This window comes from Coturnix japonica, chromosome 3 (assembly GCF_001577835.2).
Source record: "Coturnix japonica isolate 7356 chromosome 3, Coturnix japonica 2.1, whole genome shotgun sequence".
Lineage (NCBI taxonomy): Eukaryota > Metazoa > Chordata > Aves > Galliformes > Phasianidae > Coturnix > Coturnix japonica.
The window spans coordinates 43019927-43032361 of record NC_029518.1 but is presented as its reverse complement, the minus strand read 5'-3'; the positions used below and the strand labels follow the sequence as shown (position 1 = coordinate 43032361).

Sequence of the window (12435 nt, the reverse complement as noted above, 5' to 3'; positions counted from 1 at the left end):
ACTTTTTCTTTTTATTGGCCATGAGAGGGCTGCTACCAGCCCTTAGAAATTCTCATTTCGGTATTTTGAAGCATGTATGTATCACAAGCCAAAGCTGGGAAGACTACAGCAGTGCAAAAACACAGCAGTTCCAAAGGAAAGGAGTCCCCAGTGCCTTTCCCAAAAGCCATGTGACTGTCCAAGATTTACGAGTTCTGTCCTACACATCTTACAGAAGATTCTCCGCTTTCCTCTAAATGCTGGCTCTGTGTTTGGAATAGCAAGCCAAAGTTACCTTGGCAGAATCAACAAGCAAGACCTCATAGATGTTGTCTAAGTCCCAATACTCCAGTTTATTAGTGAAAAGCCTAGAGGTTTTTAAGCTTTCTTATTTTTTGGAGCCTGTAGATGGTCCAGGACTGGTACACACCCTCACACAGTAAGTTTAAGCCTACTGGCAACAGACTTGCCTTTACGGATCCTCATCCAAAGATTCTTAAGAAATAACCCACTAACACCCAAGCCCCCACAGATCATACGCTGAAAACCAGAGTTCTACATCTCTCCCAAAGGCATGACTGAAGCATGAAACTTGACCCTGTCCTTGTGAACTACAGCCAGCCAGGACAGCAGAAACCGGCAGCATTCCACATGCCTTTTCTCCTATTAGAACTGTTATGAGCCTGAGTTCAGAACAGAATAAATAAAACACTACAGCCTCCTACCTTCTGATCTTTCCTATTTTCCCCATATGACTCTTCTAGAGTCCTACAAAAGAGAAGAGATGGCAATGCAAAATGGAAATATTGAATACAGCTATTTGCTTCCCCCTTGCAAGCTGCCATCACTTTTTTCTGCCCGTCCCCAGTCAGTACAACAATAATTCACAAGGGGAGACAGATATGGACAAAAGACCAGTGAAGCTGGTCCAGGAGAACAAGAGTAACTAGTAGTTAGAATCACACTACTCTGATCACTCTGCTCCACCAAAGGAAAGTTTAGAGAAGTAGCAAATCTCCACTTAATTCATTTGAAAACAAACTAATTCCTTCTCCTCTGCAGCTTATGATGCAGCCATAAGAATAAAATGAAAGCTGTTCAAGCCCACTCTTCTTGCTCTGCCTACATTATCCTTAAAGCACACACCAGTCCAATGCAAGTGTGACTCCCATCCCGATTGCTATTGAAGTTTTGTGCTGTTACAATGCAGGCAGGCTACTAACAATGCACAACCTGCAAGGGGAAACCTCTGTGCTGAGAAAGATTATGGGGCAGATCCTCCTGGGATAAGGCACATGGAATAGAGGGAGGTGATATGGGATAATAGCATGGCTTCACAGAGGATAGGTCTTATAGCCAACTTATGGCCTTGTGTCAATGAACAATGGTAATGCCAGTGACGTCATCTATGTGGACTGCAGTGAGGCCTCTGGCATGGTTCCTCATAACACCCTTCCCTCCAGACTGAAAAGATATGGACCTGGTGGATGGACTGATCGATGGATGAGGAACTGGTTACAAGATCATACCTAGAGAGTGGTAGTCAATGACTCAGTGTCCAGATGGAGATCAGTGACAGCGAGACCTGCTGGAGCACGTCTGGAGGAGGGCCACAAAAATCAAGTTATGGGTATCCCTGTTCATTGCAAGGGGGAGGGACCACACAACCTTTAAGGGTCCCTTACAACTCACACCATTCTATGATTCTATAATGCTCTTTCAAGTTATGAGGCAAGAAACAAGCATTCCCTGCACAGTAACACAACCAACAGCGAACAGCACACTGAAATTTGCAATGCAAATTTTAAAAAGCCAGACAAGATGACCCCCTACACTATGGAGGCTGCAAAATAACTAAAATAATTAAACAAGTAAATAAATTTTTCCCCTTGGTCAAGTCCCTCTTGGTTTTGTAGCTTTAAAGGCAGTTGAAAGATTCATGCACTGCAAACACAGTCTGCAAACTATTTCTTTCTGTTTGGGGATTTAAATCTTCACACCATAAATTGTGGCTTGGAAGTACTGGAAGGAAAGAGTTGCTTGTTCATTGGATCCGTGGCTTCAGGAGGAAAAAAACATTTAATCTTCTTTAATGTCAGGAGACTTGACTAGTCAAGCTCTTGTATAAAACTCACATATTTAGAGTTCGGTGGTTAACATGACCAGGTGTCTACTGCCTATTCCTCCAAGCTCTTCTATTAGTCCTCTAGAAGGCAACAAGCCTAACTGGTTACAAATAAAAGGTTGACAAATTGCAAACCTTGCCAGCTGGGTAAACCTAGGAGTATAGCATTGATCTTGCAAAACCTACACTAAGTGGGGGAAAAAAATCTCAAACAATGTCAACCATATGGTCCTCTTTGTCAGTCTAAATGTAGCAGCGTACCTGGGAAGTGTAAATAGCTTTAGAAAATAATGCTCAAATATCTTAACTATAAACAACTCCTTTTCCAAGAATACCACCTCCTTCCTCAGTAGTTCTTCACATTTGGGTGTGTACAATAAGAGCTTTTCAGCACCTGATGAGCTCCTCCCAAAAATGATCACCACCCATTCACCAAGAGCCAATGTCTTCCATACTGGTCACCCGCAGGCCTCAGAATGCTTTCCAGCAGAGACAGCTACAGCACTACAAGCAGCAGATCCCTCTTTTACAGCTTGGATCCCTCAAGACCACAAACTGAGAAGCCATCTAACACTGTGCCCCTCACAAACTATTTCCACACAGCAGCATTCATCCTTGATGAAGATAAAAAATTGGCATCAACCTTGCTTTGAAAAATAGGTAGCTGTACTTGATCCAAATAAAACATCAATCAATTGTATGGAAAACCTGCTTACACCTTGGTGGAAAATTTGTCTATTTCCTCTTTAGCATAGGAATTTCTTCATAACCAACACTAAATTAAGAAAAAGGCAGTCAGTAAAGCCCAAGCCAAAATGGCAATACTCTGTCGTGTTTGGGAAGCAACATTCAGAGTGCTCCTTCTCCTGTTCTCACTTGAACCTCCATTCATGTTTTTACCCACTTTGAGCAGAACAAGGGGATGGACTGGAAGGGATTCCTGTTCACGTGTTCCTCTCCTCTCACAAAACAGCGCTGCTTGACCTGCAGTTCCCAGTGCCTCAGCCACTGGAACTCTGGCAGGACCGGCAGACCTCACTGGGCTCCCTCACGTTACATATTCTCCCTAATATCCATCTCATCAGCACTTGCCATGTCGCAACGTGAGCCTGTTGCCTCTTGTCCCACTGCTGCGCTCCCAAGAGGAGCCTGGTTCTACCCCTCCACGCCCTCAGCCAGTGACTGATTGCTGGGCTCCTTTTCCCTTCCAGGAAAGCATTGCACGCACACACAGAGATGCGTTCCAAGGACGCTCATAAAACACCTACAGACAAATGGATTTTCAGCTCATACTTCTGAAATACAAGTGCTGCTCTTCACTTCGCAATTGGGTTGTGAAGTAACCTTGCCTCTTACGGATTGACTCCACGGGCAATCAATGCAGAGGAGCTAACGCGGTAAAAACACACCGCAAACTACCCTTAGTAATCCTCCCATCCGGAAAAACCCTCGGTTTTTGTTCCCTGTTTGAGCCAGCCCTGCCACCGAGCGGTGCTGAGCCGACCTCAAGGCATCACCCTGTTGTCTAACACTATCCCTTTAGACAGGGCAGAACTCGGGCACGCAGCGATCCCCGGTGCCATGTGTCATCCCGTTTCTCTCCGCCCGCTCCCGCACACACCTGAGCGCGGCAGCTGCTCGCAGGACTCGCTACTCCCGCACTTCCTCGTTTGTAACCCTCGGGCAATGCCCGGCCCGGATCCTCAGCTTAGAATGGAGCCGGTGCGGTTCCCACAGCCGGAGATGCTCACGGCCGGCGGGCAAACAAAGGGGCATCCCCGGCCACAAAGCCGGTTCGGATTTAAGGAAGAGCCTCAGAGGAGCTCTACCTTACGCTGCCTCGGGACAGAATCCGCTCCCGCCGCCCTCCTCCCGAGGGCCGCCCATGAGTTGCCCCTTCGGACGTGTAGCGATGCGGGGCAGCGCCGCCGCCGCCGTTCCCCGGGCAGCTCCGGAGCTCCGGCGAGCAGCCGGGCCGGGAGCGGAACGCGAAGCACCGCAACAAGTGGCCGCGCCGCCGCGGGCCGCGCTTACCCAGATAGTGCCGCAGGTCCAGCAGAAAGTGCGGGGGTCCCCCGTTGAGCTGGTAGAAGAGGGAGCCCACGCAGAAGAGCAGCAGGGCGGCCATGCAGAAGCCGTAGTCGCGCAGAGAGAGGAAGGGCAGCAGCGAGAGGGGCCGCCGCCGCTTCCAGCCCCCGCCCTGGCTCGGGCCCCCTGCCGCCGCCACCGCCGCGGGGGGCCGGGTGGCCGGGCAGTCCCCGCCGCCGCCGTGCTGCTGCTTCTTCTTCATGCTACCCCCGCCGCCGGCTCACGCAGCCCGCCGGGCAGGGCGCATCCTCCATCCGCCTGCTCGGCTCCGGCTGCCCGCGGCGGGGAAAGTTCGCTGTGACTCAGGGGGCCCGTCCCGTCCCCATCGCCGGCTTCCCCCGGCCCCGTGCAGGCGACAGTCCCGGCGCTGCGGCGGCGGCTGCTGCGAAGCGCCGCTAAGGGGAGGGGAAGAAGGTGGTCACCATCCCGCTCCCTGGGGCTCCTCTCCGTCTCCGCCGCCGCTCTCTCGCTCCCTCTCTCCGCTCGGCCTCTCGCTCCGGTGTCGAGTTACAGCCCCCGCTCCGCCGCCGGCCTGCGGATCGCGGCCGAGTCGTGCGCACCGCGCGGCCCCCGCAGCTCACCCCGGCCCGGCCCCGCCGCCCTCCCCGGCCCGGCCCGGCCCGGCCCGGCCCCCGCTCCCGCCGCGCGGCCGTTGCCTCCACGCGAGCGACCCCTGCGGGCACCGCCGGGCTCCGCCGCCCTCCACGGGTCACCTGCCCCGGCCCGCCCGGCCCCCGCCTCGGCCCACTGCGGGCAGCGAGGCGGATGCCCTCGGAGGTGGGTCCCGGTTGGCCCAGTGGAGCGCTCAGCACCCGATGGAGGCTTCGTGCTCGTGTGAAGGATGAGAGAGATCACTCTTATCAGTTGCCCTTCTCGCAGCCCTGAGACGGGACTGATTTCTGCTGGAGTGCGGAAAATCACCAAATTCAGATCACTCAGCAACCTCAGTCTGACCCATCTGCATGTGGCTTGAGATACAGTCTCTAATTGCTTGATGATGCAATTTTCCCCTCACAACTGCTTCCTACAAGGCATAGGCTGTGCAGTTTTCACTCAGCACTGAGCTTCATCCTTTCCACACAATGTATGTTCCCGGGGTGTCCTGATGACTGTTGGGGACCCTTCACATACCTGGGCACTGCAGCAAAAATGTGCTTTCTTTTGTCTGGAGGCTGCCCTGCCAGAGCCACAATGGAGAGAGGGGCTGGGGCTGTCATGCGCTTTTTCACTTTCCTTCTTCCCCTTCATGAGATCACACGGTCTTCTCTTTCATTTTTACATAGCACCGTGGTCTGGGAGAAAGATAGGAAACCATGACCCAAGCATAACTTGCCAGGTCAGAAACCAAAAAGCAATTGCCCCTTTCCTTTTCAGGCTTAAAAAATGGACCGTGAATTAGGGGGCCTGACTCATAGCGTTTCAGCACTCACAGCTGGAAGTTATATCAGGCAGACTTCAGGGGGTTTTGCCACTCACATCAAAAGGCAAGTAGTGTTTGCAGATGACACCAAACTGGGAGGAAGTGTTTAACTGGATGGGGCGGAAAGGCCCCACAGAGAGACCAGGACAGGCTGATCAATAGGCTGGGGCCAATGGGATGAGGTTCAACAAGAGCAAGTGCTTTATCCTGCACTTCGGCCACAATAACCTCAGGTAATGCCACAGGCTTGGGGCGGAGTGGCTGGAAGACTGGAAGAAACTGACCTGAGGGTATTGATTGATGCTTGGCTGAATATGGGCCAGCAATGTGCCCAGGTGGCCAAGAAGGCCAATGGCATCCTGGCTTGTATCAGAAACAGTGCTGCTAGCTCCTCATGAATGCCAGTTTGAAATGCAAAGTGTGCAACTGCCACAGATGTTTTATGTTATTTCATGCTCTTTTAGATACCTATCAACTGGATGGCTACAAAGACCATGCGGTGGGTTCATTTAGTAGTACTGGTTGCTGTTGCAAATGAGAAACTGGAGAACACTTAGACTGGAAAATCAATGTTAAATGTATGGTTTGACAAGACGGACAACATCTGTAAGATGAATCAATAAATCTTTATTTTTCTAATTGCAAAGAATGCCTTTGATCTCTAAGAAGATATTTTGAGAAGGAAAAGAAAGAAAGAGATGGAAAAACAGAGCGTTATTCAATGGAGAGAAGTGTAAATGGAAAGATGGTTCTGCTGAGAGAGCTCTTACCATCATGTAAGAAGTTCTGAAAGGAAGAATATACAGAAATCATTGCTGTTGGAATATATATTTAAAGGTACAAATGAGCTGCTACATGAGTTTCTTTCACAGGTATGTCATTCTCCCACCTACATTACACTCTCAATTACAATTCCTAAAATCAAAGTAGGAAAACAGACAGGAAAATAATTACTATTTACTTTGTGTTATAGCTTGATATAATGTAACTGTTCTCCTATTTTTAATTTCCCTCTTACTCATTTACTTTAGCAAAACTGGTATGATTTTACACGCAGTGTATAAATCAATTTAAACATATGAATATTCTTGTTATATTGCTTTTTACACACCCCCCAAAAAAGAAGAATAAAAAACTCACAGCCCACATTAAAGGAACGATATGGCTGAAAAGCCAAGTGTCAGTTCTTCAGAAAAACCCAAGGGTAAGATTCTTCAGGCAAACCTGTTTTAACTTGTTGGGGATACAAGCTACAGTTCAGCCTTTAGTTGTGTGTTTATGTTGTTTTGCTTTGAGGACTGATGCCTTGTACAGTGACTGTGGCAGATACTGTTCATACGCGCAGCTTTTCAGTTTATTTTTTATCTCTTTGTTTAACATATGTCCTCTGGCTTTGTCTAAAGCTATCCAAATCCTTTGTATTATATGGAATTACTGATGTCACAGTGGGCTTTTCCACTGCATTCATTGTTACAGTACCTTGAGCATATGATGAATGTTTATGACTTACTTTCATGAAATATAGCCAATATCAGCATTTTACTGATCATGAAAATGAGGCACATAGAGATTAAGGTTAAATGTGTCTATTAATTTTATTTGCCAGCTTTGAGATGCCTAGGGTTTGCCTTAGTGAAACACTCAGCATTATGCATTACTTTGTATGTTCAGAGCATAGCTCCCACTGACTTTATATGCAGCTGTGAATGCTAACTACTTCTACAAATCAGACCCCAGGCTCTCAAACCAAACACCAAGCATGAAAAGAGCACTCTGCGACCACTCCATTCAATCAATCTGCTTGACATCATAGGAGTGCTGTGGTGCCAACAGACATACAATCAATAATTTTCAGAGCTGTATTCCCTGCAGCAGTCCTCATCCTCTTTGCCCATCCTGACCTTGTTCCACTCCTCTTTTTTCCCTCTCCAAAACGTGGTATCATCTCCTAAACTGTTGTCCAAACATGTTTGCTTTCATGAGCTCATCCAGATTGGGTCCAACTTTTGCTCAGCTTTTCTCAGGCTGAATCCCCCTCCTGGCTGCAGTAGTTCCAGCAAGGCACTGTGAGCACAGAGGGAGTTTCCTAGGCCTGGAAGAGGATGCTCAGTACAGTTAAAGGACTGGAGAATACTGCTGCCAAAAAAATTCCAATCAGGTCTACTTCAGTGCTGTGCTAGAGGCTGCTAAGCTAACTCATTACCCTAACTCAGAAATTAGCACAGTGAGCAAGATGAGGACATGGAGGTTGTATGTTGGCACAATACAGAGTCATAGAATATCCTGAATTCAAAGGAATCCACAAGGGTCGTGGAGTCCTCGCTCCACACAGCACCACTTAAAATCAAATCCTATGTCTGAGAGCAGAGTCCAAACACCCCTTGAACTCCTGCATCTTGGGGTCATACCCACCACTCTGGTGCAGTACCTTTCCCTAACCCGCACCCTTCCTCCCACCGACAGCTCCATGCCGTTCCCTCGGGCCCTGTCGTTCTCACACAGAGCAGAGCTCAGCGCTGCCCCTCCACCCCTGTGAGGAGCTGCAGCTGCCATGAGGGTTCCCCTCAGCTCTGTGCTGAACAAACCGAGGGACCTCAGCTGCTCCTCATACATCTTGCCCTCCAGACCCTTCTCCATCTTTGTAGCCCTCCTTTAGACTCTCTAAACAGATTTATGACCGTTTTAAATCGTGGTGCTCAAACACACATCCAGTGCTCAAAGTGAGGCTGCGCAATGCAGAGCAGAGTGGAATAGTCTCTTCTCTCACCTGGTGGCAGTGCTGGGCCTGATGCACCCCAGGGTACAGTTGGCATTTCTGGCTGCCAGGGCTCACTGCTGGTTCGTGTTCAACTTGCCTTCAGCCAGAACTCCCAAATCCCTTTCCATGAGGCTGCTCTTCAGCCTCTCATCCCCCAGCCTGTACATATATCCAGGGTTGCCCTGTCCCAGGTGCAGAATCTGGCACTTGCTCTTGTTAAACTTCATGTGGTTGGTGATTGCCCAGCCCTCCAATTTGTCAAGATCTCTCTGCAAAGCCTCTGTACCCTCAAAGTCTCTTTACTCTCTGCAAAGCCTCCCCTCAAGGGAGTCAACAGATCCTCCCAATTTAATACACACAGCAGTGATTGGCAAATATTGTGGTTTGGGTCCCAGTGGCCACAACTGCTTAGCTTACTGCCTGGCTTATTGCGTCTGCTGCTCATCAGCCCAGAGCTGTGCACTGACAACTATAAACCTACCTCAGTGCTTTTCTGGGAATGGCAGTGCCCAGCTACTGGAGTGCTGTAGCACTGTGTTGCTGGGCACAAACAACCTGGGCTTGCATTGAGATCCATAGTCCTCCATGGGAATAGCAAAAACTGCATGCCTAAATAATAAACACCAATTCCCCAAGAAGTGGAGGGATTGCAGTGTCTCATTTCTGAAGCGGTAGGGGCTTTGTTTCCAATGTAGGCAAAACATCTTTCTCTTATTTTTAACATTCAGGGCTTTTTTGTTGAAATTTTCTAAATGAATTCTCATTTTACCCAATTCCCCAGCTGGGATGTTTCGTAACAGCCAGTTTGCAAAGAAATTAGCAATTTGAAAGGGATAAGAAATGACCCAAGCCCTGACTTTCTTTAGGCACTAGAGATAGAGAAAATTTAGATGCAAGACCACACTGAGTAAAGGATCAGAGGTTCAGTGGAATAACATAATATAATGTCATCTGAGAAACACCCACAAAAGATTACAGCTTTAAATTCCTCCAGCACACTCTCTGATTCAGAAGGCGTTGAAAGCATAGTGGGGTAATTGATGGCAACTGTGCAGGCTTTATTTTACTTCATTCAGCAACAGTTGATTATTTGATGGAGATGAAATAAGGGTGCACCGTGACTTTTCATTTCATGAACAAAAAACACTTGCAAATTTCATCTTCCTTGAATGAATTGGAGTTACAGCTCTGTGCCGGCTGGTTGTATTAGTTTCTGTCCTTTGTGGAAGGCTCAGGGATATACATCTCTGGGGAAAAAAATGACAGTAAATATCTGAAGATGGGGACATGATCTGCATCCTACAGCTCCTATGCCAGACAGGTACACTATAGTGATGCTCTGAGAGTGCAGGGTTGTTTCCAGAAGATGAATTTATATATTTGTAATTAAAATGCTGTCTGAAATTACATGAACTTGCTATCAACACCCATTGGAGAGTCACAGAATTTATCGAAAGGCATTTTTATGAATTCCCTGGCACTGCTGACTCTCTCTGGCAAAGAGCTTACTTTAGAGCTATCCTTACTCCTGTTTAAATTGTTTAAATTAAACTGGTTCTGTTTAATTTTATCAGGAAAAAAAAAGTAAAAAATGGGTAATGAGGGAATTGAATCAGGACACTTTCCCTTCTAAGCAGCATGTATATCATTCAGAAGCAGCAATAAAAGCTGAAGGTATGAGAGGACTTTATACAATACACAGTTTTAATGATAAATTTTTTCCCTTTATGAACACCCACCCAGAGCATCTCTGACAGAGTCCACTTTGACTCTGGGTCCTCTGTGTCAGTTTTTCAACAGCAATCTAATTCTGGCATTTATCTCCAGAAACCACCAGCAGAAAGGCAGAAGTTTCAGTGTGCAAACATGAGTTTTCACACAACAGACATGTTAAAACAGACACTTGTTTAGACAGTAGAATAGTACCATATGATGCATTGGACTGATTTAGGGAAAGTTACACTGGGAAAATAGAGTACTGGGGCTAATTAGGCAGATAGTTAGACACGAGTCTAAATCCAGGAAATGAAAGCAATATGCTAGAAACACCCAAGTACTTCCAAAGTAGTCACTGTGTGTGTGCTACACCATGCAGAGCTATGCCATGGTAGCATAAGGGAACAGCAGAGGCAGGTTAGCACAATGCTCACACCAGAATTAACATCCCAGAGTGATTTTCACAGCAACCTGTGGTCTGTAGCACAGGGGAAACTTTGAGTGGAAAAGAGCTATTGCACCAAGAGGTAGGTGTGTTGAAATGTGGATGGGAGTACTACCGGAGGGTGAAACAGACAGTTAGAAAACGTCTTCTAGTCCAGTCTGTAAGAAACCTCCATCCCCATCTCTGAATCTACCACTAGAACTGTCTTTTCTAATATTCTACTTCCCATAAAGGAGTGCTCTGAGCAGCAATAGAAGGCTCTCCCACTTGTGCTGGTTTTGTTTTATTGCTTTTGTCTGTTTGTTATGGCAAGGTGGGGAAGGGAGGAGAAAGGCCAAGGTGAAAAGAAGTTGAAAACAAGGGGGAAGCAGGATCCACTGAGAGACTGGAAAGGAGTGGCACACAAAAGGTAAAGATGGAGAAGATCCTACACCTACTGCATGCATCCTACAGCAGCATGCAAAGTGGAGACATGATTTGTACTTGCAGGGGAGAAGAGGGTGGAAAAAAAGGCAACAGACGTGATATGAGAGTGGCACAAAAGGTTTCCAGGAGTGAAATGGATGTGTGTTATTTCAGTTCTTCTCAGACATTACATATGAGACAATTCACAAGCTAGGAGTTACTTTGTTGAATTATTCATAGACAGATTTCATGTAATCAAAGTATTTCAGAAAAAAAAAAAAGAAAGAAATGTTTGATCACACATCAAAAAGCCAGCAAATCTTTATCATGGATCTTTCACTTGCTAAAGTGATATTCACACACAAAAAGAAAAAAGAGAGGAAAAAAAGTTAATGCATCAGCTGCTTTTACATAATCTGTCACAGGGATGTCATTACATATGTGAAACCAAATTTTGGAAGAAACTGGTGTACAAAAGAAGGGACTCACCCACCAGCTAAATATCCACTGTAAAGCCTGTAAATCAGGTCACTCCATTTTCTGACCACTCACACAAGCAGTGGCCCCACAGTGCATGAAAATTTTGCATGAACCTGCCTTTGCTCTTCCTGCAGTTACTGAGGCCCTGTTGCTTCCAACCCCAAAACAGAAGTAGGTCACGTGTCAGATTACACAAACTTCACTACTTAGCTACGACAGAGGGAAATTTCTTCAAAACTGATTGCCTGCACTGGATGGTTAACTTGGTCTTTCAAACACTCAGTTTTCCCAGCAAACTTACAGCTTACAGAGTGGCAACGCATCGCCAAAAAGAGGAATGGAAGGTCAAAAATCTAAAAATACCAAGGCAACAGAGCAATATTCAACTTGCTAGAGAAAAATATATGTGAATTCTCTACAAGCCTTCTTAGCGTATACAGGTAGACACACAAATATACTAAGTATCTATAGGCATGATGTGCTGATTTACACCAGTTTAGGTGGTTTCCTGCACTAGCCCAGAGCATTCTCTTTCTAAATCAGGTTTGACTCAATTCCCAGACAGTTACATATGTAAACTTGGCTTCCTATAATTTCCTTAGCATACAAACCCGAACATTTTAAAGTTTTAAGTTGCGTTTTGTGTCTATCTGGTCACATTAGGAATTTAATTCATTATAAAGTTATCACAGAATAACTGTAGGAAATAGAGGACATTCTACATTTAAATGAGTAAGAACACCTCTCTTCTGAATTATTCATTCTTGCTGCTCTGGCAATTCCATGTCATGGTTAAAAAGCAAAGTATGCAGAGCAGCAAGTAGACCTGTCTGTCATAAACTACTTCCCCCCACTTCTAAATTAGAGTCCTTGGCAACAGTGTTTCTGGAATGTAGTAAATATTTCCTTTAGACCTGTACAAAACACATCTGGAAGACAATGCCTGTGAAAATGTCTGTTGAAAAGTGAGACTATGTAAATCAACTGTGCAGGACCTCTAAAGCAGAGCATTAACATTT

At 46.6% G+C, this 12435-nt stretch overlaps 1 protein-coding gene and 1 long non-coding RNA gene across 5 annotated transcripts in view; both read right to left on the bottom strand.

Moving 5' to 3' along the window:
• Nucleotides 1–4794, bottom strand: part of UST (uronyl 2-sulfotransferase) — a 151553-nt gene extending 146759 nt beyond the window's left edge. For 2 of the 4 annotated variants that reach the window (XM_015858142.2, XM_015858143.2), the window contains exon 1: nucleotides 4139–4793. In XM_015858142.2, the coding sequence (XP_015713628.1) occupies nucleotides 4139–4394 (256 nt within the window). In that variant the 5' untranslated portion in view covers nucleotides 4395–4793. Of the gene's footprint in view, nucleotides 1–4138 lie in introns of all 4 variants that reach the window. The other 2 variants (XM_015858145.2, XM_015858144.2) reach the window with 2 other exon arrangements.
• A 4613-nt stretch (nucleotides 4795–9407) lies between these two features.
• On the bottom strand, nucleotides 9408–10571 carry LOC107311538. Its single transcript, XR_001554129.2, has 2 exons — nucleotides 10110–10571; nucleotides 9408–9617 (listed from the first exon to the last, which is right to left on the bottom strand). It is a non-coding gene; the product is annotated as an uncharacterized LOC107311538 (long non-coding RNA).
• Between the last annotated feature and the right edge of the window lie 1864 nt (nucleotides 10572–12435).